Source organism: Lynx canadensis, chromosome A1, assembly GCF_007474595.2.
Source record: "Lynx canadensis isolate LIC74 chromosome A1, mLynCan4.pri.v2, whole genome shotgun sequence".
NCBI classification, from domain to species: domain Eukaryota; kingdom Metazoa; phylum Chordata; class Mammalia; order Carnivora; family Felidae; genus Lynx; species Lynx canadensis.
In genome coordinates, this window is record NC_044303.2 from 2,337,713 (window position 1) to 2,364,684 (window position 26,972).

At 40.4% G+C, this 26,972-nt stretch overlaps 1 protein-coding gene across 1 annotated transcript in view; it reads right to left on the reverse strand.

Annotated features, from left to right (window-relative positions):
* Positions 1-26,972, reverse strand: part of MICU2 (mitochondrial calcium uptake 2) — a 144,529-nt gene that overhangs the window by 96,707 nt on the left and 20,850 nt on the right. Inside the window, exon 2 of the mRNA XM_030307776.1 lies at positions 13,464-13,608. Within this exon, the coding sequence (XP_030163636.1) occupies positions 13,464-13,608 (145 nt within the window). The remainder of the gene's footprint in view (positions 1-13,463; positions 13,609-26,972) is intronic.

Consider the following 26,972-nt stretch of genomic DNA (forward strand, 5'->3'; position numbering starts at 1 on the left):
TTTCATTTTCTAACATAACACAACGTTCTAACAGTCTAAAGACATATTCTGGTAATCATAAACACATTTTCAGCAACGTTTTTAATTATGAAGATGCCAAAATTAATTCACTAAAATTATAATGTATGAGGAATACACCAAGTATCATATTCTACTAAAACAAGCAGCCTGATCAAACTACCATGAGAAAAAGTCATATGAAATTTGGCTATTTTCTCCAAATAAAGCTTAAGTGAATTTCTCATGGCAATATTGCTGCTTTGTTATAAACACAGCTTTATTATGAAACAGTTGGTTGTTAAGTTGCTTTGCATGACTAAGCAAAGAGCACAACACAGAGGAGAGACATAGGCACCAGCTAGAGCAACAAGGGCTCTGAGTGTTAAGCTAAAAGTTGTGGGAAACGCTAAATAATTTTAAGTGGGAGTGTAAAAGGATGAGTTGTTAGTACGGGGACAAAAGAAGCCTAAACTGAAGGAAAGGCAGCCATTGCAATAACCCAGGGAGAAGTGCTGACAGCCTAAACTAAAGCAAAGGAAATAAGAAAAGGACAGACACAAGAGAAATTAAGGAGGCAGAATGAGCAGGTCTTGGTGATGGGCTGTATATAAAAATGAGAGAGATATAGATGTCTGTGAAAACTCCCAAAAGACTGAGTGGCTCAGGGAGGTGATGAGGGTTGTGCCATCACAAAGAAGATACGGGGAAAGAAAAGATTTGATGGGAATTCAGGCTCAGACACGTTGATTTTCTTTTTTAAAAAATTATTTTTATTTGTGAGAGAGAGAGAGAGGACATGTGCCTGCACACGTGATCTGCAGGGGCGGGGCAGAGGGACTGGGGAGGCAGGGGGTGGGGGGAGAGAGAGGAGAGAGAGGAGGGAGAGAGGACAGCCAGAGAGAGAGAGAGAATCCTGAGCAAGCTCCGCACTCAGTGCAGGGCCCAACGTGGGGCTCGATCTCACGAGCCACGAGATCATGACCTGAGCCGAAATCAAGAGTTGGATGAGCCACCCAGGTGCCCCAGATGTGCTGAGTTCCTAATGCCTGTGGGGATAACACCCAAGTGTCTAACGGACAGCCAAGATATGTGCTTCTGGTGGCCACCAGAGTTTGAGGCTAAAGCGAAAAATATCTAAAGGAACAGCCACTTAAACAGCTGAAGTCATGAGTGACAATAAAATCATTCAGGGATTATGCATAGAGTGACTAGAGCTAAGGGAGCATATGGGCATTTCAGAATCGATAGGTAGAAGAGTAGCCACAAAACCAGCTGAGAGGTAACGAATACATCTGTTAGAAAAAAACAAACAAACAGGAAATATGTGTTACAGGGAGAACAAAGTTTCGAGGAGGGAGTAAATGCTGCTCAAAGATTAAGAAGACTCAGAAGAAGCAGCCTTTGGTCTTGGCAATCTGGAGGTCGGTGGTAATGTTTAAAAAATAACATTCAGTGGAGAGGTTAGAGAGGAAGCCAGGCTGCGGGGCACCGAAGTGTACGTGAGCTGTAAAGCAAGGAGTATGGATGGCTGAAATCTGGCTGCGAAGACAAGAGCCAAAGAGAAGCGGAGATCACGTTCACGTTGGGGATTTTTCCGAGAGTAAACACACAGGACGACTTGTAAATTTCAGAGGAGGCAGTAGAGATTCAAAGAATGACAAAACTAGGAGATGGTGGGGGAATTAGTCTCAGCAGCGTGAGGAGCACACCAGCCTGAGGGTGTGTAAATGCCTTAGAGGGTCCAGGTGAAGCCAAAGAACGTAGATTTAGAGGCTCCAATCCGCACGGTCACGTGACTTTTCTCCCACGAGGTCTTAGGTTTAACAAGAAAGACAAAGGAGAAAGATGTTTGAAAGCAAGCATTAGTGAGTGACAAGATGACAGACCAGGCAGCTACAGAAAAGGAAGAAGATCCAGAAGTGCTGAGGTGTTTTGGGTATTCGAAAGTGGGGCAGGTGGAGGGTCGCCAGAGACTGGGACTCTGTGATCTGAAGTTTCTAAACCGGAGCAATCCCAGGCAATGGGCATAGGATGTGAGCGAAAAGAGGCCAGGTCCCTGGAACTGAGAACCTTACAGTTGTAAGGCTAAAGAAATTGAGTAGAAAATAGCAAGCTGGAATTCAATGTCAAGGAACCTAAATAAGGGAAAATGGTGTTTCAACCACATAAACTAGTTCTCAAGGGAGCATGCTTTTATGGCATTTAGAGTCTGCAAAGGGGAATCAACGATGGCACGGACCTGCCCCAAACCGAGCAAAGAATGTAGAGGCAGCATCGAACGTCCCCTTGAAAGAAGAGCAGGGAGGTGATTTACACAAGCCCCATCAATTACCATCAGCAAAGCGTATTATTTGCACGAAGTCCCAAAAACTACGTCCCGGGCAAAAGTGAGTTTCGGATCTAATAAATCTCAGATTGTTTTGTTTCTTTCTGTTTATACGATGAAGATCATGGGTCACTGGGTTGGCTCTGCTTTTCCTTGTTTTTCTGTTCACCATGATCCGAAGGAATGCAACCAAGATTATTATCTTCTTATCCATGATGAAAAATGAAGATGAAGTACATCATATGCATAAAGGACGTATTATTTGGCCTGCAAATTACTGAATTCTTGATTTAGCTAAATGCCTTCTGATGAGTTTAATTGCATTCCAATGAATAATAAAAGTGCAAACACTCTTAAGAACCTAAATTGGTTAAACCAAGCACTGCATAAAAACAATGAAACAAAGAAAAAAGCCATGTAAACTTTGAACTTGATTAGAAGAATAGCATGGGTCTGTGGCTAAAATAAGGTGAAAGCAAAAACTGGATTCAACTGAAAGAAGATAAAAGGGAAGAAATTCTTTGATAACATTAAGCATAGAATAATAGTTGATGAGGAATAAAATACAAATGTTTAAGGAAAATCAAAGGAGTGAACCACTGAGGGGAAGAGAAAACAAATACTAATACCTATTACTTACAAGTATATGATACATTAATACTTTGAGGATGATGATCCGTTTCTTACAACCTCTACTTGGAACACTTATATGAAAAAATGAACAAAAATTATAGTCTAGGAGACAGCATAGACATTTCTGATAACCAAGAGCTGTCTGGCTACAAAATATTTCTAGGTAATTCTTCTGTTATCTTTTGTTTTTTCCCATACTGTCTATCATCCCGCTGTTTTGTGTCTTTTAGAACCAAAATTTTCAGAAAAAGCAATCTATATCTGCTGTTTTCCTTCCTTCTGATTCTGTTCACCTGCCCACCAGTCTCTTGAAACTGATCTACCAAAGGTCCTAATGGCTCATGCTAGTGACCAAATGCAATAGCCTGTTTCCAGTTATCATTCTACTGGACCTTTCTGGAACATCCACCCACACTCTTGACCAAATATTTTCTGACTTCTATGATACTACATTCTCACTGCTGGTTAATAGTCGTATTTTAAAATCCTCTGTAATTGCCTCTTCTTGTTTCACTTACCTTTTAAATGTCGATTTAAGAAGCATTTTAAACTTTTTCTCTTTTATACCCACAATATATTTTGCAGATGAATTAGAAAATTGTAAGAACAAGAAGAAAATATAAAAACTGACAGGGCCAGAAACTCAGCGTGTACTATTAGCAGCTGGTGATACCCTTGCAGGCTGTATTTTATGCTTTATGATGAAACCAGAAATGAGTAGCAGAAGGAAAACTAAAAAATTCAAATATTGTGGACATTAAGCAACACACCACTCAAATAACCAATGGGTCAAGGGAGCAATGACAAGGGAAATTAGAAAATACCTTGAGAAGAATGGAAATGAAAATCACCACATACTGAAACTTATAGGACACATTAAAAACACTGCCTACGGTGTTGCTTTTGCTACAGAAACTTAAGTGGGTACTGGGGAGCACCCGGGTGGCTCAGTCGGTTAAGCGTCCGACTTCAGCTCAGGTCATGATCTCACGGTTTGTGGGTTCGAGCCCCGAGTCGGGTTCTGTGCTCACAGCTCGGAGCCTGGAGCCTGCTTCCCATTCTGCATCTCCCTCTCTCTCCGCCCCTCTGCTGCTCGTGCTCTGTCTCTTTCTCTCAAAAATAAATAAACGTTAAAAAATTTTTTTTCAATAAAAAAAAAGTGGGTACTGAAGCCTCTATTATTGTTGAATTATCTATTTCTGTCTTAATGTCTACAGTTTTTCCTTCATGTATCTTGATACGCTCTTCTTACTAGGTGCACAGTTTTATCTTGCTGGTGGATGGCCCTTTTCTCATTATAAAATGTCCCTATTTATTTCTGGTAACATTTTTTAAAGTCTATTTTATTTGATACTAGTAGAGCCACTCCAGCATACTTGTGGTCGTTTGTATATCTTTTCCCATCTTTTCACTTTCACTCCTTTTTCTTTTTTGCATCTAGACTGCGTCTGCCGTTAACAGCAATTAGTTGGATGTTGTTTTTAAACCTAGTCTGACCACATGAAAAGATGTTCATCATCACTTACCATCAGGGAAATGCAAATGAAAACTACGATGAGCTATCACCTCCCACCTGTCGGAGGTGGCTAAAATCAGCAACACAAGAAACAACAGGTGTTGGCAACGATGTGGCGAAAAAGGAACCCTCTTGCGCTGCTGACGGGAATGCAAACTGGTGCGGCCGCTGCGGAAAACAGTATGGAGGTTCCTCAAAAAGCTAAAAATAGAACCATCTTACGACCCAGCAGTTGCACTATTGAGCATTTACCCAAAGAATACAAAAACACTAATTCAAAGGGATATATGCACCCTGTGTTTACCGCAGCATTATTGACAATAACTAAGATATGAAGAAGCCTAAGTGCCCATGGACTGATAAATGGATAAAGAAGATGTGTCCTATATATATACATACTAGATTATTATTTGGCCATGATAAGTATGAAATCTTGCCATTTGCACTGATACGGATGGAGCTAGAGAGTATACATGCTAAGTGAAATAAGTCAGCTAGAGAAAGACAAATATCCTATGATTTCACGCCTATGTGGAATTTAAGAAGCAGAATGAGCAAAGGGGGAAAAAAGAGACAAATCAAGAAACAGACTTTTAATTATATGGAATAAACTGACGGTTACCGAAGGGGAGAGGAGTTGAGGGATGGGTTAAACAGGTGATGGGGATTAAGGAGGGCACTTGTACTGAGTACAGAATTGCTGAATCACTATATTGTGCACCTGAAACTAATATAACACTCTGTTAATTGGAATTAAAAAAATCTAGTCTGACGAATTCTGCCTTTTGATTGGATTGCTCGATCCATTCCCATCTGATGGTAGTACTGACATAGCTGATTTATATCTACCATTTTACTTTGTGTTTTCTATGTGTGTTAAGCCTCGGACGTTGCTTCTCGGGGAGGCACAACTTTGGGTGTGTCCACAATCACTGGGATGACAATAGTTCTTGGCAGTTCTCCTGGTCCCTTTCCCTGACCGTATCATGGTGTTAAGCTCCACTGTCAGCTAACTATTGTTTCTGAGAATGCCTGGGACACAGATTGCTTTGGACAATAATACAATCAAAATTGGGCTCCTTGAAGGCATGGTTCCCATGGTCAGTATTTAATATTATGAACCCAGGAGGGCTCCTTCTAGCTGCCTTTCTCTCATTCTTTTCTGCAAACTAGCCAGCCTACAGTTAAGCTTGTTATCTTCACTGAACCTATCAAAATCCTCTCAATTACCTTTCACCACACTCTTCCACCTGTTATTTTAGAGCATCCTCAGGCTTAAGCTTCTCTCTGCTGTTTAAAATAAAGTCAGTTTCTTTGCAAAGAGATTAGGAACTATTTTTATTTTTTTTACCACCTGCTTCTTCCCCCAGGCAGTATCTTTGACCCAGGCCTCTAGAGCTGGGAGTAGGGCTCTGACACCTCTACTCCAAAAGGTGGGTGGTAGTAATCTCCAGTCTCAGTGTGGAAGCAATGCCTTATGAGCTGGGAAAAGAGAAATCAAGGTTTCAATATTCTCAGTGGCACAGAGCCCAAGGCAGACTCTCAATTCTGTAAGTGAGGTCTGGGGGGGCAAGAAGGGAGCTCCGACCTCTGAACTGCACTTGCACAGAATTTAGCCTTGGCAAGTAACTGAGGGCAGGCAGGATGAGAAATGCCGGTGTCCTGCTCAACCCTGGGAAGTGAGTCTTCTGACTAGGAGCTGCGGGTAGAGGGAACCCTGTGTTCTTGGCTGCACAAGTCTGGAATGGAGTTTCGGCCTCAATGAACTGAAAGGAGGGAGGGATCGGTCTTAGTTCAAACACTACAGACCCTCATTTCTTATCCAATTTTAGCTGATTTTTTGAATATATGCTTCTCCATGTGCTGTATGGTCTTAAGAACATTTCTAGAGACTTTAAATGATATTTTAAAATATTTAATCAGTTTCAGTGGGAAGCAGGTCCATGGAGCTTCTCAGGTTGACACGATGGGAGCTGATCTCTTCAGTTTGTTCTCTTACTACTAAATAAAATTCCATCGTATAAACACACGAACAGTGTATTTATCCATTCTCTAAATGATGGACATTTGGGTTGTTTCTAGCTTTTTTTGCTACTACTGCTGCTATGAGTATTCTTATACATATATTCTATACATGGGCAAGTGTTCCTGTTGGTTGTGCAGTATGTATACACAGAGGAAGGGGCTTTTTAGATCAAAAGTTATGCAGACTTTACAAGGCAATGCCAAATTGTTTTCTAAAGCACCTGTTCCAGTCGATGCTTATAACCAATAGGATATAAAAGTAAGGCCTTATTGATCTATATCCTCTATAGCCTTTGTTATTAAGACACTTGACTGCTGAAAATCTAAAAGGTATAAACTTGTATCCTGTAGTCACTAATAAAGGTAAATATATGTTTAAGTTTATTGTTCTTGTATGTTTCCTCTTCTGTGAATGCTATTTGTTTCTTCTGCCCATTTTTTGATCAGGTTGTCTTTTTCTTTTTTTTTTTTTTTTAATTTTTTTTTTTTCAACATTTATTTATTTTTGGGACAGAGAGAGACAGAGCATGAACGGGGGACGGGCAGAGAGAGAGGGAGACACAGAATCGGAAACAGGCTCCAGGCTCTGAGCCATCAGCCCAGAGCCTGACGCGGGGCTCGAACTCACGGACCGCGAGATCGTGACCTGGCTGAAGTCGGACGCTTAACCGACTGCGCCACCCAGGCGCCCCAGGTTGTCTTTTTCTTATTGATTTGTAGATTTGTACATATTTTAAATATTCTTTGTCAGCGCCGTACATAAATGTTGCCAGTTGGTGGCTTGTCTTCAATTTTTCTAATGTGACTTTGGATAAACAGAAGTTCTAATTTTAATATAGTTGAATTTGTCAATCTCTTATGTTAGTCCTTTTTGTGTTTTAAGAAATGTTTCTCTAGCCCAAGGAGACAGATTTTTAAAATTATTTTTATAATTTAACAATTTTAAAATGATCTCCTTCCATATAGAGTAGATTTATTGAATAGGTCCTCCTTTCCACGCTGATTTACAATGCCCCTTCTATCCTACATGAGCTCCACTTATGCCCATGTGTTTCTGGGCTCTATCCTGCTCCAATGGCCAATCTGTCTATTCCTGTACCAATGCCACTTGATATTAATTACTATAACTTTATGATAAGTCGTAAGCTGGTAGGAGTGTCTTAGATAGTTCAGGCCTGTTGTTTTTCCATTCAAATTTTCAAATCAGCCTGTCATAATACATACACACACACACCCTACTGGGACTTAAAAAAATTTTTTTTTTAATGTTTACTTATTTTTGAGAGAGTGTGAGCAGGAGAGGGGCAGAGAGAGACAGGGAGAGAGAAAGAGAATCCCTAGCAGGCTCCGCACTGTCAGCAGTGAGGCCGATGTGGGGCTCGAACTCACGAACTGTGAGATCATGACCTGAGCCAAAGTCAAACATTTAACAGACTGAGCCACCGAGGCGTCCCACGCTATTGGGATTATTACTGGAATTACACTGAATCTATAGGTTAGGGGTTACAAATTGGGGTCTATGGACCCAATTATGCTTGCAGAAATGTTTAGTTGCGTAGCAGGGTGTTTTACACAATTTTGAAATTTGAATGCTTCTTACAGCTGACCCCTTCTCCCCCACCACCATCATACTGTACGTTGATTCAATCTACATAATACTTTTCTGCCTGGTCCTACATGTTACTGAATTTGCCACTCAGTCTTACATACCATTCCTTCCAAGGATTCTCTTGAGGGTCCCAACTTCCTTCTGAAGATACCAGCTGAAGGCTCCAAATTTCCCACTTCCTTATTATGCAGAAATACTTAGCCCATCTTTGTCTAATTCTGCAACGTTGGCCATACCCAAAGGATATTACTTTTTATAACTAGATAGATTCCTTAAGGTATTTCTTCCAGATAAAAGAACAACTTTTCCTAAAAGGAATTCTGAAATCTTAATGTTACTTACTCAGAATATAGCCAACTTTAAAAATAATCTTTTCTTTTATGGGTTTTGTACAAAATGAGAATCATATGATACTACTTCGCCCCACTTGGTTAACCTGGCTAGAGGTTTATCAATTTTATGATCTTTCCAAAAGTCCAGCTTTTGGTTTCATTGATTTTCTCTATTAATTTCCTGTTTCAAATTTCAATGGTATCTGCTCCAATATTTTATCTTCTGCTTGTTTTGGATTTAACTTGCTCTCCTTTTTTGAATTTGCTAAATTGGAACTTAGATTCTGGATTTTGGGTATTTTTTCTTTTCTAACCTGCATTCAGTGCTAACGATTTCCCCCTAGGCATGGCCTTTGCTGTATCCCATAAATTTTCATCGGTTGTATCTCCATTTTCATTTAGTTCAAAATATTTAAAACTTTTTTTTTGGACTCATGTTTTATTTAGAAGTGTATTTTTTAGGGGCTCCTGGGTGGCTCAGCTGGTTAAGTGTCTGACTCTTGATTTGGGCTCAGGGCATGATCTCGCGGTTTGTGAGTTCGAACCCTGCGTCGGGCTCTGCACTGACAGGGCGAAGCCTGCTTGAGATTCCCTCTCCCTCTCCCTTTGCCGCTCTCCCACTTGTGCACTCTTTCAAAATTAATAAACAAACTTAAAAAAAAAAAAAAAGAAGTGGCTGATCTTTAAATATTGTGAAAACTTCCAGTTACCTTTGTTACCGATTTCTAGTTTAATTCTATTGTGGCCTGAGCGCATGTTCATATGATTTTTATTTTTCTAAGTTTGTTTGGGTGTGTTTGATGGCCGCAGATGTGGTCAGTCTTGGTGAAGGCTCCAGGTTGGAGTGAGAGTGTAATCCTCTGTCGTTGGATACAGTATTCTGTAAGTGTCGGGTAGATCCGGTTTGCTGACTGGGCTGCGTGGCTACATCCTTACTCATTTTCTGCCTGCTGCTGCCAATCACCGACAGGGGGCTGCTGAAGTCTCCAGCCTAAGGGTAGATTCACCTACTTCTCCTCGCAGTTCTATCAGTTTTTGCCTCATGTATTTTGACGCTCTGTAGTTAGCCACATACACAGTAGGGATTGTTATGTGTTCCTTAAGAACTGCCCCCTTTTGTCATGATATAATGCCCCTCTTTATTCCTGAAAACTTCCCTTGCTCTGAAATATGGTTTGTTTGTACTTAATATAGCTATTCTAGCTTTCTTTTTTGCAGGGTTAACATGGTACATCTTTCTCCATCCCTTTATTTTACATCTATGTCTTTATATTTAAAGTGATTTTCTTTTCCATAACACATATAAATGAGATACCTGTCTCTGATTGGTATCTTTAGACCTTTCATAGCTAAAGTAATTATTGATATAGTTGGATTACTATCTACGATATTTGTAACTGTTTTCTGTTCATCATTATTTTTTGCTTCCTTTTTTGTCTTTTTTGTATAATTGGATTCTCTCCTCTCATAGCATGTCAATTATATTTCTTCAAATATATTTTAGTGGTTTCCCCAAGGTATGCAACATACATTTATAACTGACCTAAGTCTACCCTCAAGTAACACCATACTGCTTCACGGGTAGTGCAGGTGCCTTATAGCAGAGCATCCCCGGTTCCTCAACCCCACTCATCAGAACGCTGCTGGCATGCATTACACTCTTCCAGAAGCTATCATCATTGCTGCTATTGTTATTTCGAGAAAACTGTCAGATCCGTTAAGAAAAATGATTTTCTTGTGTCTTCATTTATTCCATTTCTAACTCTGTTACTCTCTTCATGTAGACCTGAATTTTTGACCTCTGTCATTTTTCCTTCTTTCAGAAGAACTTAACATTTCTTTAGGGCAGATCTGTCTACTGATGACAAATTCCCTCAGTTTTTGTTTGAGGAATTCTTTATTTCTCCTTCGCCGTTGAAGGATAATTTCATTGGATACAGAATTCTAGGTTGGTGGATTTTTCTTTCAAAATTTTCAGTATTTTACTTCATTCTCTTCCTGCTTGTATAGCTTCTGAAGAGAAGTATGATATAGTTCTTATCCTTGTTTCCCTTTAGGTGAAGGTTTTTTCCCCCCCTCTGACTCCTATTTCCTCTCTGTCTTTGATTTTCGTCTCTTAGTCTTTGATTTAATTTTCTCTTTGAGATTTTCTGCAGTGTGAATGATATGCCTAGATATAGGGTTTTTAAAAATATTTATCCTGTTGGGAATTCTGTGAGCTTCCCGAATTTGTGGTTTGGTGTTTACAAATAATTTTGGAAATTTATCAGTTGTTAATAACTCCGAATATTTCTTCTTTCTTCTTCTGGTATAGCCATTATGTGCATGTCACACGTTTTTGAATTGCCCCACATTTTTTGGACACTCTGTTTTTTCCAGTCTTTCTTCTTTTTCAGTTTAAGTCTCAATTAACATGTCTTCAAGCTCACTGATTATTTCCTCGGCCCAGGGCATTATTCTTATGAGACCATTAAAAGCACTCTTCATTTCTATCGTAGTGTTTTTTACTTCTACGTTTCCTTTTGATTCTAACAGTTTCTCCATCTCTGCTTACATTACCTCTCTGTTATATGTTGGGTACTTTTTCTACTGGAGTCCTTAGTTATATTAATCATGGTTATTTTACATCCTGGTCTGCTAGTTCCAAAACCTTTGCCATCTTTGGATTTGGTTCTGGTGTTTGCTTGGTCTCTTCAGACTGCCTTTTGCCTTTTGGCATGCCAACTGACCTTTCTGAGAGCCAGCTACGATCTAGCAGGCGAACGTTACTTAAGGAAATAGGTCTTAAGTGTGAGGTTCTGTTTATCTGGACGACGTCAGGATGGGTTTACTGTCCGCTCTGGCTGCGGTGTCAGAGGCTACAATTTCCTCTGGTGTCCTTGTTTTGTCTCCTCTGCTGCTTCCATTTCCCTAGAGACTCCTTCGCGCACACGGCCCGAGAGGCACAGTTCTGTCAGTCGGAACCCTCTGTCAGACGGGAGCCCTGCTGACGTGGGGGGAGGTGGGGGGGAGAAGCTCTTCCAAAGCCTGTGGTTAGGTCTCAGTGGGCTAGTGAGCCTGTGTCCCCGGGCTGTGATCCTCACAAGTGCTTTCAGGTTTTTGTTTTCCTTCTTAAGTGAGACAGAAAGGCTAGAGGGGGCCAGAGGTGGGTACTACATTCCTCAAGGTTGGTTAGGCTGTGGTAAAACACCAGTGGGTCGGAACCTGGTAAAACAGTGTCCTGTCTGTGCAGGCCTTTGCTAAGGAGAACTGAATGCTCTGGGAGTATTTCGGATGATTACTTTTCCCTTCCCCTTGAGGGAAGGAGGGAAGATTTTTCTCAGATCTCCACTGTGACACATGGTGGGGCTCCTCTAAAACTCACAAAAGTACCTGGGACCCTCGTGGCTGGGTCTTCACAAGTTCTTCTCTCTCAAGCTAGCCCATGCTCAGACTCTAGCAATTAGCCAAACCACTCTCTAAATATGCCTACCAGATGCTGGCTGCGGTGGTGGTTTCTGGGCAGTTTCTGCCCTGGGTAAGCTCTGCTTCTCTGTATCTGCCCGTCCCCAGTTTTCAGGTCCCTGCGCCCTGTGGTCTCAATTCTCTGACGGATCTAAAAAGAGTTGCTGATTTTGAATGTTTCAGCTTTTTTCTTGCTGTGAGGATAGGAATCACCGTGTTCAAACTCTACACATTGGGAGGGGCTAAACTACATTAAAAAAAAAATTCTTTTGTATCTCTCCAGTCATTTACTTAGACTAATTAGTTTTCCAGTGGGAATTTACTGCAACAAAGTGAGTACATGTTTTAAGGGTTTTGATACATACTGCCAAACTCCCCTCCAAAGAAGAGGTAAGTAACCAAAATAACCTACATTTACTTTTCTGCTCACAAACCTTCACTGGTCCCTCACTGGTCACAAACGATGTCCACCCAACTCTACCAAACACACGAGTCTCTGACGGTTGCATAGGGTTACTGTACAATATGGCCCTTATCTGTTTTCCGGTTTGACCTGTCACTACGCCGAACCCAGTTCTTCGGTTTTAGTGCCTACAGCACGCCACGATGATTCATTTTGTTTTTGGTCAAGTCACGTCTCAATCTCGACAGTGCTCTCCCAAGTCTTCGTGGTCTTTTCAACTCAACCCGCGCTCGGTTACTGCTCCCTGTGGCCTCGCCCACACAGCTACCTACCGCACAGTACTTCTAGCACACTCTGACAGGGGTCAGCGAGGCAAGGAGTTTTCAGAAACACGTCTATAATAGAGGGCACAGAGGATAGGCCCCAGTTTACTCTCTGCAAAGCAAAAGGGACTAGTTTAGGTAATAAAACTAAGAATTTCTAACATCATTTGGAGTAACTAAAAGTTGACAGTTTAGGGCAGAAAAGTACAGTGGATTTTTGCTTCTTATTGTATTTGTGGGTTCCCCCCCATTGCTCTCATCTAGTTTCATTTTTTTTGCCCAATTTAAAACACCAATAGCACCAAAAACTAATATCCTGAATAAATTTATTCTATTAAGAACCTAGTTAGTGACATTTAAAAACGTACCTATTTTTCCTCTGGCTCTTTAGAAAAACCCATATGCAAAACAACTATTTCTTAGATAAATACATACAAAGTTGAACCAAATTTGTGTCACAAAGAAGATAAAGTCTAAACAATAAGCAAATGCGTGGCACAAAGAATTATAATTAAAATGAAGGGGCGCCGGGGCGGCTCAGTTGGTTAAGCATCCAACTTCAGCTCAGGTCATGGTCTCACAGTTCATAGGTTCGAGCCCCGTGTCGGGCTCTGTGCTGACAGCTCAGAGCCTGGAGCCTGCTTTGGATTCTGTGTCTCCCTCTCTTTCTGCCCCTCCCCTGCTCGTGCTCTGTGTGTGTGTGTCTCTCTCTCTCTCTCAAAAATACATACACATTAGAAAAAATTTTAAGAAAATGAAGAAAAGCTGTTACCAATTCTGAAAAATAGAATTTTTTCAGCCTTAATGTTTGATTTTTTTTAAAAAACTTAAAAAATCCAAAAAACAACTCACGTTCCATTTGCTCAAACATTACTGAAAAGAGGAAGTCTCGTGGTGTCATGTAATATTCGCCCTCATGTTCCAGTGAAGAAAACTGCATGAAGCGCTGTTTACGCAGGGACAGTTTTTCTCCCATCTCTCCAGAGTCGGCCATTTTCTAAAAGAAAAAGAGATTGCAATTTAAGACTTTTTTTTTTAGGATGAGTCCTCAACTTAGCTACTTTTAACACGATCTTGAAAGAGTAGTTTCAGTGTCTAGGTCTACCAATCTCCGAATGTTTACATCGTTCGTTTAACAACTATTTACTTGAGTGTCTACCTGCCCCTCTTTCAGGCTCGAGGAGACAATGGTGAATGACATGACAGAGTGGGAAGATGACAACTAATGAATACACACAGAAAATCATGTAGGATAATGAGAAGCGCCAGGAAGCAAGAGCAAGCCGGATAAAAGTCATAAGGGGTAGTATTTTAGAGAGGACGGTGAGGGGAGGCCTTTCTAAAGAGCTGACACTTACAGAGACTAAATGAGAGCAGTCATTGAGCCATGGGGCTCTCTGGAGGAAGAGAATTCTAAGCAGGGGGTAGAGTAAGATCCAAACCCATGAGATTCCCGTGTGTGTGTGTGTGTGTGTGTGTGTGTGTGTGTGTGTGTGTTTCTAGGTAAGCTAGAAACTGTTCAAGGAACAGTGTGGCAGTCAATGAAATCAGAGAGATGGGTAGGCAAGAGTTCAAGTACAGTTGTGCTTTTTCACGAAGATAAAACATATCATGTCTGATAAACAGCCCTGCTTTCAGAAATCTACTTATGTCACAGGTGGAAAGTGCTAAAAGGATAAGAAATGGGAACTGGTAAAATACTATTAGTGCAAGAGCCTGTATATCTCAGGCAACGGCACCTAGATCTCGACCCAAACGTGGATAGAGACAATATCGAAATCTTTGTTGCTAACCCTTCGTTGAGCACTTGTTATGTGCTAGAGACTATACTAATAAAGCCTTCCACACGATTACTCAGTCCTCACCATAACTGAACAACAGATACTGCAGGAGGCATGGAGACTAAAGTCAATGGCACAGCCAGTATGAAAAACCAGAAGTGTCCAACTCGCAGTGTTTGGACCCTTACCTACCACACTCACCTCCCATCCAAGGCCGGGCATCGTATCCTAGACATATGGAAGAAGACAACACAGGGGTTAACGCAGACACCAATGTCAAGATAGCAGTAGATGCAGAAATCCGAAAGCATCCTCTCACCTTGGATTGTTTTCCTTACAACACTGCTCTGATCTGAACCACAACATCCTCCCTGGACACATCACTTTCCTTTCACAGTTACTACCACTGAACCTATTATTTGCCCTGACACACAGTGATGTTCACTGGCTAGAATCGAAAGGGGGGAAAAATGTGAATTCTAGTTGCTTCAACCTCTCCAAATTCAAAGCCAACAAAATTCTAAGTCAACAGCTCCTTTTGGGCTGATCTCAGTCCTTTGCCTAGTATTAATGCTCTCTCCTCGGTTTGACTGTTGCTTTCTTCGACCAGCTAGTTTCATACCTCTGTGGTGGTCTATGTAGTGCATTCCAGAATACTAAACATACATACTCGGTAATACTGCAATGATCTGAACCCCTATCTTCCCCAGAACTTGTCTATTTGTGTCTTTCCTTTTATTTCTCCTTAAATTACTACCACAAAAATAACCCAAGAGTCATGTTTTAATTATATTACTCCATACTCTTATCCTAATCATCAGAAAAGTGAATTTTGGGGCATCTGGATGGCTCAGCTGGTTAAGCGTTCAACTCCTGAATTCAGCTCAGATCATGATCCCAAGGTCATGGGATCGCGCCCCGTGTTGGGGTCCACGATGAGCATGGAGCCTGCTTAGGAGTCTCTCTCTCTCTCTCTCTCTCTCTCTCTCTCTCTGCCTCTCCCCTACCCCACTCATGCTGTCTCTCTCTAAAAAGAAAAAAGGAAGGAAACTGGATTTTATTAACACTCCAAACATTTTATATATGAGGCAGATATAGTAACAGATAACATTATTATTTTATTTAAGAAACTGATACTGAGTATGTGTAGGAAAACAGTGGTAAACAAGACAAACGTTAATTCCTACCAGCATGTACTAAGTGCTTTGGCAGTGAAAAAAAAGGATACAAATGAGATAGGGGAGAGCGGGTAAGGGTCTTCTCAGTAAATGTCACAGCACTGCCAAAGTCCTAGATACGAGAGAGAATACAGTACAGTAGAAGAATGGAAAGAAGTTAAGGGCATATATACTATTAGTTTAGAGAATAGTTCTATTTACTATACTAATATTATTGTATAGTTTATTAAGAAATTAACAAAAGTGAGTGATCCATACAAAAATATAGTGTAGTTCTAAATTCTTTTTAAAATTTTTATGTTTATTCATTTTTGAAAGACACGACAGAGACAGAGCACAAGCAGGGGTGGGGCAGAGAGACAGGGGGACACAGAATCTGAAACAGGCTCCAGGCTCTGAGCCGTCAGCACAGAGCCCGACGCGGGGCTCGAACTCACGAACCGCGAGATCATGACCTCAGCCAAAGTCGGACGCTCAACAGACTGAGCCACCCAGGTGCCCCTATATTTCCAAATTCTTAAACAAACGTCTTTTTTTAATGCTTCCTAATATCTAAATTGCTCCTGACTAATTAAAAGAACAGCTTTTTGCCCAACTTAATCCTTTTTGTGTAAACAAACTCTTAAATTTCAACCAACTAAAAGGAGTCAATTACTCATTTATGCTCCTCCTCAAATGGTTTCATAACAGGATGGACCGTTACCTCTGCGTCTCTTGGTTTTCATGATGTCCTCCCCCTCGTAGCAATCCTATTCTTTCCTAGTGTGTCAAAAATGACCAAGAAGTAAAAACAAACCTTCCACTATTTTACAGCAAGACATGAAAACTACTTGCAAAGAAATCCTATTTCTTTCTTCTAGGAGATTTAGACCCTAAAAATCCCCTATCTCATGGTTACCATTCCATATTTTCCATATGCCTGTATGTCTGTAACTTGCATAAGCATAACATTTCCGAAGAGTCTTGAGAAGAATCAATTATTCTGGGAAGTGCCATTTTAAATAATGGTCGACTGGGTTGTCATCCCTTCCAGTTTTGATTAAATATCCTCTCCAGTGAACAAGAAAAAGTAGAGGAGGTGAAACTAAAACTCCCTTTCACGGGCGGATCTCTGAGCTTAAAGTTGTCATATGAATCACAGGCCATGAATTTAGAAGGTCACTTAGAAGCACATGACCTCCAAATTTGTCCTACCACCATGACTTTATCAGCAGATGGTATGAAATACAACCGTCTGACAACCCCTACTAACACCCTCACAATTCACTCTGGTATTGTGGCCTTTAATTCCTGCTACTTCGTGGCATAAACAAACCTATTCTTTCAACTACCTACAAACCTTTCAACTCCCATGGCATTACTCCCATGGCATAATGTCTCTTTTTTTCCCTCATCCTTTCTACTACCTCTCCCACTCTGCTTACTGAGTACACAGCTATCACTTGGAGGTCGCCACCATCGTCGATTCTAATCCTACGGCTTCTCTTATGGAACACAAAGTGGAAGCTCCGAGTCGGTCTCTTCCTATTAGTCTTCCCCGCATCCTAATCCACCCTTCAAGTAAAAACTTACTGGGGCATCTACTGACCTGAGGTCTCTCTAGGAAGAGACAGGACACGTATGAGTCAAGGCGGCAACAGGATAGCAGTAAAGCCTAACAATAATAGCTTGTGTTAACATGGAGTATACGCAGGGCAGCGTGCTAACGTCTTTACAACCTTCGCGATAACCCCAACAGCAGACATCTTTACCATCTTCGTTTTACAAAAGAAGAAACCGTGGCTTGTCAAGTGTTAGCGGCTTGCTCAGATTAACACAGCAAGTAAGTCCACAGCATAGGCAGTGTGACAATAACCCCAGTCTCAACCACTACCCTATACTCGCTCCTCTAAGACTTACAGAAGTTAGCAAAACAGAGAAAGCAGTGTGGGTAACGACGGCTGAGGGAGCTCGTGAAAACAGTGGGATTTAAGCTAGGCTCTAGAGAATAAAAATGACTACAACAAGAATTAGCCACATTTAGGCCTGGGCTAACTGTTGTCCATTTCCTAAATGTTAACTATGGCTTCTCTCCTTCAATCAACGTAGGATTTCTAATGTTTCTTTGCTACAATGAACTTTACCTAGCGGGGGAAAAGTACTGTTTTAAAATCACTAGAACCTTTATAATTCCAGGTCGATGAACCAACAAATTAGTTTTATTTAGGTCACCTTTACCATACAGTAGCTGAATTTTAAGTTCAGTTAGTTAGTTAGTTAATAATCTCTACACCCAACATGGGGCTCAAACTCATGGCCCCAAGATCAAGAGTTGCACACTCCTCTGACTGAACCAGCCAGGCACCCCAGTATTGAATTTTAAAAACCACTAGTATGATTGATGTGCATATATATATATATACGCTTACTTCACAGAATTTAGATGATAAATCTAGATCACTGAAGTATAAACATATGACACATAATGTTACATTTAATTTGCCATTTTTAATCTTTTATTTACCTGTCTGGTTTATTCCTGCCTTACTTCATTTGTGTAACCAATTCTGATCAAATTTCAGACTTACTGGATGGATTTAATTGTCAAGAATGAACAATTTTTCCTTCCTCCCCAACTCTTTCTTTCATCTGCGTTCTTTTCCTATACACATGCTTGCATGCTCTTTTCCCACCTTCCCTTCTTTCCTTCTCTTACATGTTTCAGGTGGATTTATTTATTTATTTTTAAAGGTTTTTAAAAATGTTTATTTATTTATTTTGAGAGAGAGGGAGAGAGAGCGAGAGAGAGAGCGAGAGAGCAGGGCAGGGGCAGGGAGAGAGGGAGAGAGAATCCCAAGCAGGCTTTGCACTGGTAGCACAGAGCCTGATGCAGGGCTTGATCTCTTGAAATCATGCATGACTGAGCTGAAAATCAAAAAGTCAGATGCTTAACTGACTGAGCCACCGAGGGGCCTCTTAAAGATTTTATTTTTAAGCAATGTCTGCACCCAGTGTGGGGCTTGAACTTACAACCCCAAGATCAAGAGTCTCATGCTCTACTGACTGAGGCAGCCAAGCATCCCCAAAACAGGAGTTTTCAGGTGGCTTTGTAAAAATTGTTGGCTGCTGCTTTCATATTCCTTGAACGAGTACTGTTGTTGTTATTATTGTTATTGATATTGTTTTGGGTACTCATTTGCTTAACCTCCATTCATTTCCTTTAGTCTCTTTCTCACTTTGGCATATATGTGGCCTATCTATGGTAGGTTGGGCTTGGTAAACTGAACTAAGGCAAAGACATTGGCTTATAGACTTTGTAAGTGTCATCAGAATATCAGTTTAGATGGAAAGGATGAGAAGGAACAATAAAGGTCAAAATATTAAAGTTATATCTGAGAGTAACAATATATGAGCAAATCGTAGCTTAGTATTCTTGCATATCAGGCAATGAAAAGCTCATTAATTCATTCTCAAACGTTGAAGAACCTGTTATGTGTCACTGTTCTGTATATATATAGATGGATACTATGAGGTCTTCCTTTAAGGAGTTTACAGGGGGGAGTGCTGGATAGCAAATAAATAATTAATAAGAGCACTGTCTCTCAGGCCAAACTGCCTGGGATTCAAATTCCTGTTCTGTCACTTACCAGACATGTGAAATTTGGACCAGTGACCTCTCTGTGCCTCATCTGATTCATATGAAAAATGTGGAAACTGGAATCAAACTACTTGGATTTAAATGCCAGCTCTATCAGTTGCTCAAGTCGTATTATCCTTCTTCACTTAACTAATGCATAAAATGGACAAAACAGAAGTCACTACTTCAAAAGGTCTTTTATTTATTTTTTAGTCATTGAACAAAGTTAAGTGTAATTAACATGCAACGTTACATCACTTTGATTCAACAGTTCTATAGGTTACTCCATGCTCAGCACAATAAATGTAGTCACTACCCGTCACCATACAAAACTGTTGACTATACTCTTTATGCTGTATCTTTTCATCTCCCTGTATCATTCAAAGGCTCTTTTAAAGAATGAGTGTTCAGTGAAATAATACACACAAAGCCCTTATCATAATGCCCGGCACACACTAAGTGCTCTAGAAGGTTAGCTATTACTACTATGATACATTTTAACAAATGCTCTAATAGAATTATAGAAAAAATTCTATGAGAAGGCAGAGAGAGGACCAATGAACTGTCCTGTTACTTGGAAGACTTCAGAAAGGCATCGCAGAGCAGAAGATGGTTGAACCACATCACACAAGAGGGGGTACAAGGAGCTGCAGTACAGCAAACTATACTAAAGTCAGTTCTGAGCTTGGGCGGGGGGGCACATCCATGGTGTAGAGGGTTGCTGGGGTACATGAAAACATAAATGGACCAAACAGGAGAATGGCACACACACTACACTGGAAAGGTCATCTTGGCTACTGACGTTTTCTTCTGTTAATTTATACAACAGCCACCATATATGTGGGACGCTGGAACCTACCTCGCCGATTCTACAGGAAACTCATACCACGATTCAACACTTACTCTTAACCTACAAATAGATCTAATAAGCTTGGGTTATTAAGTTTCAGCATCCCAGCACATTCAAAACATTAAGTTATAAATGCTAGAGGCACATACACTGATGGCAGAAGTAAGATCTAAATAGCCTGACGGCGAGATAGGAAAGAAGACAAATGTGCAACAGACCTGGCTGCCTGAGTCGGAACCAATCACCGTTAGGATAACCGGTCAGTAGCCTCGAGAAGAGTCTGAACCAATCACCGTTACGACAACCAGTCAGTAGCCTCTGGGGCTATTTATGGGGATGATCTTCAGGCATTGAGAAACTGCTAATTTATGTAGGGCACATTCTGCTAAAAGTGTATGAAAATATGTAACACGGTTTAAATGTTAACGCACATCTTGCATAAAAAGGATGTTTTACTGCTTGCAAGGGTAATTTTAGTCATCTGGAAGATTCACTCACATGCACACCCCGGACGATGCTATATAAATTCAGCATTACTGTCTGATCTACAATATATCCAAAGTACTTTGTAGAATGTGTGTTAGATAAAAATACCAGGCCTATGTTTACATAAACTGAAAATGAGTAGAATCTTCAGTGAAAATAGAATGTCTTTCAGAAAAACTAAGCAGACATGGTTTGGGCTTGTCATAAATACTATTATATGTCACATAAAATTAGACCACAGGATGTGAATCTTTTCATCTTTCCAAAACTGTTAACGTACACCTTTAAAAGAACTTACCACCAGTGTATTCCTAGTCATAACGCAGTATCACTTACAGGAAAAGCATCTACGAAAAACGTATCAGTATGCTGAAACACAGGTGTGGGGGATTTCGGGATGTGAAGAGAAATGCGACTGCTTTTTCCTGGGGCTACATCAATTCTTTTCAAAGACAAAAAGTAGCATAAGGCAAACCATAATTACAAGCAATTTATTTAGGATATACATTTCAGCATAAATGTAGATATTCATGTCTGAAATCTCTAAGTACAGAGGACTGTTCCAAGGCTCTGGAGAGAATATCAGCACCAGAGGAAGTTGGACTCTCCAGGTATTAAAGGATCTACTGCGTAAACAAGTTTTCTTTTTCCTTTGGATTTTTGGTTTTTAATCTCAATCAACATAGTAATTCACTTGAAAATAAAACCTGGAAAGGTCCTTTCTACTATACTAGGTTCCTCCAAAAAAAAAAAAAAAAAAAAAAAAAAAGAGGGTATGAGGTACCTTCTTAAGAGAGTTAACTCTTAATAAAATCAAAGGGTCGCTAAAAAACAAAACAGAAACAAAATTCTAAAAACTGATGTGAAAGTTCTTAAAACCTCCCTCCCACATCACGACAAAAAAATAAAAAGCAGTAAGTACAGCCATGCCGAGGCTAGCTCCTAACCTCCTACTTTAAACTTGTCCTAGAAAGACCTTCTGATCATTTGGATCCAACTGTAAGAAAACACTAGGACCGAGAAGTAGTTTCTTCTTCCAGGGAGGAGAGTGTCATTTGGGGGAGTGAGTGGGTGACATCCTGAAATCCCTCACTGATGACGGCCACCCTGGACAGCTGTGTGCACTGCACAAGTCCATGGGGCACCATTCGCTGGAATCACCATGCAATCGTCCAGCAAATGGGAGCAAAGTGCACTGAGGAAAGGGTGTGTGTTCCCAATCTGTACAAAGTTATCATACGGGACAGGTGCATTGCTGTCACTGACATCTCCTGGTTTGCAGGGGCTGTGAAGGCCAGAGGAAAGTACAGGACGTCCCACGGGAAGCTCCTGTCACTCTCTGCATTCACTACAGGCCCAACAGTTGTCCTTTTCCCCCTCCTGTGTTCTACCAAAGGGGGCCAGCATCAGAAGTTATGACTTGGTCGGGCAGAGGGAAATACTTATTCATGACCATGGAGCCCTCAGGCAGCTAAATGATGGAACAGTTGATGTTGCTATTAACATCCTGCTCTTTAGTTAATATTCTAAGGCAAAGATAAAGAGTGCTTAGATCAAGATGGAAAGAAGTCAAGGATAAATATTCACATGGTTTTTGGCACACATGGTGTTTGGCTGGAAAGTCTGTTTAAAACCTAGTGTTGGGACTATGCAAGTTCTGTGGGAAAAAATGAAGAACAACAAGAAACAATGAACAATGAAAATCCCATTCTGAAAGAAAATAAGAAAAAATCATAGGAAACAAAAGTGGCAACCTTACAACATCAGAAAGCAAGATAAGATGCCAGACAGACAACAGAAACACTTGAGAAGGGAGTTGGTCTCACTAAATAAGAGAAAACGCCATTATAAAACTTAAAATACTTTAAGAAACAGAAAAGATTAGAATCAACCTTGCAGTAATATACGGACTACATGATAGGGGGGAAAAATCTTCACACAGAAGGCAGAAGAAAAGCACGAAGAAAAGCAATCAGGGAAAAGAACATCCACATGCATGACAGACACAAAAACTCAACATCTGATTAACTGCCGTGCTCCGGAAAGAGAAAGAGCAAAATCAGACATCAATTTCCAAAATAATAGTGTAAAACAAAAAACAAAACAAAACAAATTTTACTGAAATGAAGCTTTGAATTTGCTCCTCTGCCACCGTCTTATGTATGTGTATGTACTTCGGGTTTGAATAATCCTGGAAGGCCTCAGAGGAAACTGATCAGTTTTAGTCTCTTTCAGAAAAGCTAAGTAAGGCAGATGTTAGAAAATCGAAGTAAGGTTGAAACCATGACGCCTTTATTGTTGGTTATCTCAAAAGCTGTTTTCTAAAGGGCTAATACCCAAAAAAAGGCACAGTAAAGGATAAGTCATAATTTATTTCTAAGATGGTTTGTTTTTAATTTTTAATTTTATTTTTTTAGTAGACTTCGCGCCCCGCGCGGAGCCCAATGCAGAGCTGGAATTCACCACCCTGAGATCAAGACCTGAGCTGAGATCAAGAGTCGGACGCTTAACCAACTAAGCCACCCAGATGCCCCTATTCTAAGGTTATTCTTAAAAGACACGTCTCAGTCTTACGTGTTATGTAGGGAAATGAAAGCAGTCCAAAGGGGAGAGCACATTCAAACCACTCGACCCAGAGGGCTGGAGAGAGGTTTTTTTGCCCGTCCTCATCTCATTCACCGCAGTTCAAGAGAACTTTTCTACTAGGAACGGACTAAACGGTATTAATCGTAACTTTTATCTGAATAATGAGATTTCATAAGATACTTCCACAGATCTGCTCTGTTGGCCAAGGTATACTGTTACACATAAATAACCAGCGGACTGGCATGAGGGCAGCAGCTGCTGGAGAAACTAGCCCCTCAGAACGAAGAGTATAGAATGTAGTGGTGGAGATCAAAGAAACGCCGGGGGCCTGTTGGTGGCTCTCTTGTCATCCGAAACCCACCAGAGACTGAATTTAGAGTCGCGGTAGGTGGAAAGTGATGGCAGTGGGGATGAATTCCCATCACCACAACTATTTGCTTCTCAAACCTGCATCTAAAGCTAAATACGTGGGGAAGGAGGGGCAGCAGAAATGCTGGGATTTGGGGCTATGCTGAGCACGTGAGAACCATCCACATGGTTCTGGTTATATATAAAATGCTCCATGGATTTCGAGGATTACTTGTAATGCAGGAAAAAATGTGACAAAGGAATTAAGAGCAATGAGTGATGTGAAGTGGATAAAAGAGATCTTTGAAAGCTGATGACTTCTGTTAAAACATTTCCCTAGTTTATTGCCTTTAAAGCAACAGGTGCTTCACCATTCTGTCTCTAGTTTTTATCCATGAAGTGACAAATTCGAAAAAGTTAGCTCTCTGTTCTTTGTTGAACATTCTTTGCTTTCTGCATTCCCAGGAAGAAAGTGAGAAAAGAAAGAGCCTTCCTTACAATGCTTTCAATATATCCAATATACCCACAATGCATTAGACCAAACGTAGTAAAACCGTATTCATTTGGGACCTTTATTTTGGAATTTGTAACAATCTGGATACCATATTATTGCTTTGCTGTCTTTGAACTTTCTGTGGCCCATCTGAAAGACTATCTTTTCTTCTTAAAGAAAACTTTTACAAGTGGAAAAATTTCAGTCATTAGAACTTTCCGATTTTGTTCTGAATTGGGGGAGAATTCATCGTATATGAAAAAAAAGTCCTGCCAGACTAAATTAGAAATATTAACTGCATAAGCCATACTTCACAATAAACTCTACAAAATGAGAGAATATTAGCCAAGGAGACAAAAGTCACTCTTAGAAGACCCTGAAGTTCCGGGAATGACTCTGGCTGGCTTCTGATCGTTGTCTGGTCTAGTGAGGGCCTAGCCTAGACTTCTTTCCAGAGACTAGAAGAACGCTAGTGTGACTTTCCTTGGATAAGTGCAGTAATGAAATGCCATATGCTTATATTAACTTAAAAAAAAGCGTAGAGTTCCGTGTAGAGAGGAGTGGCCACTGCCAGGGGACGCTGATGAGTAAAAACATAAGCGCCTTCTCTTCGAGTAACTGCTTTCTCTCTCCTGATGAGATCAGTGAACAGAATACTCACTTTCTCTTCTTCCATAATTACCTTGCAGGAAGTACATAACAACTACATAAACTTCTGTTTATGCTCTTAACAAAAAGTTTAAATTGGGCTTCATATGATTAAAAAAAAAAAAAAAAGACTAGAGTCTCAACTTAAAACTACAATCCCAAGTTTCATCAATATCACTCATTGCAACCATAACTAAGTAACATTTTCCAAGGGCATGATCGAGTCACTTCAGTTTATTTCCCCCTGCTCCCACAGGAGAAGGTAAACTACTTTGTGAACTCTTGCTAAAACTATTCAACACCAACTTATTTAACAAATACCAGGCATCTCCTCTGACCTGGCATTGTATGGAGATAAAATACAGAGGCGCTCACTTTCCAGTGGGGGAGGCGTAATGGAATGGAAGGTGGGAAGTGCTAGACAGAAGTAGGAAAGGAGCACCTAGTGGTTTGCAAGTGTGTATGTCTCACTGATGATCAATTTCAAACTGTGGTCATTATTTTTCCCCTGTTATTTATCACCCATGACATTGTGACTTCTTACTTCTCAAAATGAGACATGCATCAGACTAATATTTTTCAAGATGATACAATTAAGTTTAAGTAGGAAGTTAGAAACAGGTCTGGTATCAGTAAATTTATTTGGATTGTGGTCTCTCTCCTTTAGGCAGCAGAGCAGTAACAAAGAACCTTCTGTGGTGGAAGCTGTGGTCTAATTTCTGCAACGAACTCATCCATGCAAAGAGTTCTCGAAACTGAGAATTTCAGGTAAGCCCGGAGAAAGTGCTGCTATCAGAGGGCTGAGTCACAAACAGAGGCTGCTGCTGCTAAAGATAACAACATTTAGGACACCGTATCCTGCAATAAATGACCCAGTCTGGAGTAAAGAAGGGGTGGGCCCTTCTCTCCTCCCTCCCACCCCTTTGTGGGGAACAGCTGCAGTCTGTAGCTGTGAAGTATTTTATAGTTTGGGACTGCAGAAGGAAAGTAACTCATTCCTATAGTACTTTGCACTGCTTTCTCCCCAGACTGCCACATTCTCTGTGATCTACTCAGACTTCCATCCCCAAGTCCCAGGAAAAGACTGTCTGTCCCCTTAGTTAAAAGAACACTCACTGTGTGGATGGCCACGTAAAGCTTGCGGCTGAATACTGATAGCAGTTTGCCTGGCACCAAGTTCCTTTAGCCCCATACCCTAACCCTACACAAAATTTGGTCAAAGAGTGGAATTATTTTTTGAAAACAGCAATTTGTTGCTTGCATATAAACAGAAATTGCATCCAAAACAAAAACAAATTTTTAAAAAAACCTTCAAATAAATAAATGGAAAGATAACAAAAGCCTGAAAGAAGGGGCAGATTTGCAATTTATTAAAAACAAAACTATATTTCTATTTAAAACTTCCATTGGTAAAATAAATAAATAAATAAATAAATAAATAAATATTCCATTGGTATTATTATTATTATTATTATTATGAACTAGGTCTTTGTGCAAAATAAATATTGTACTAATTTAAAATGTCGGGGCGCCTGGGTGGCTTAGTCGGTTAAGTGTCTGACTTTGGCTCAGGTCATGATCTCATGGTCTATGGGTCTTTAGGTTCGAGCCCTGTGTTGGGCTCTGTGCTGGCAGCTCAGAGCCTGGAGCCCGCTTCAGATTCTGTCTGTCTGTCTGTCTGTCTCTCTCTCTCTCTGCCTGTCCCCAGCTTGTGTGCTCTCTGTCTTTCAATAATAAATAAATAAACTTTAAAAAATTATTAAAAAAAATAAAATGTCAACCTTAGTTTCTTCACTGCTAATATGATTTTCCTGAAACTGATGTTTGCTCCTGTGTCCTTAAGCTTCCGCATTTACCCGGCTACCTGTGATGAGCGTCGATAAACCTTACTGCGTACCTTTCCAGAAGACAGGTTAAATAACCACTTACTGCTTCTGACTGTAATCAAAACACTTCACAAAGCTAAGCAGGTAACATAGTTACTTGTTTCTGGTCCCTTTTTTCATTTGGCTAACTTACTTATTGCTCTAGGAATCCTTCTTCAAGTAGCCACTTTGGGTTAGGTAGCCTCTCAGGTAGGAGCATAGCGAACCCAGAGTAAACTTCCATCAAGCTCTGTGCTGGAATCGTCTGTTGTCCAATACAATGAATTCTTTAAGAAAGGAAAATGTATTTTTGTCCCTCTGTATCACCAGTGCCTACTACATGGTTAATATTGCTAAATGGTTAAAAAAAAGAAAATGTGCCAGAACGCATGGGTCTTTACGAATGGGAACCAATTCCAAACCCAGAGTGTGACGGTAAAAAAATAATAATTTAAAAAGATTTTGGTGTGTGAATACACAAAAGTTTGTTTTGTGTGTTTACACATTTAA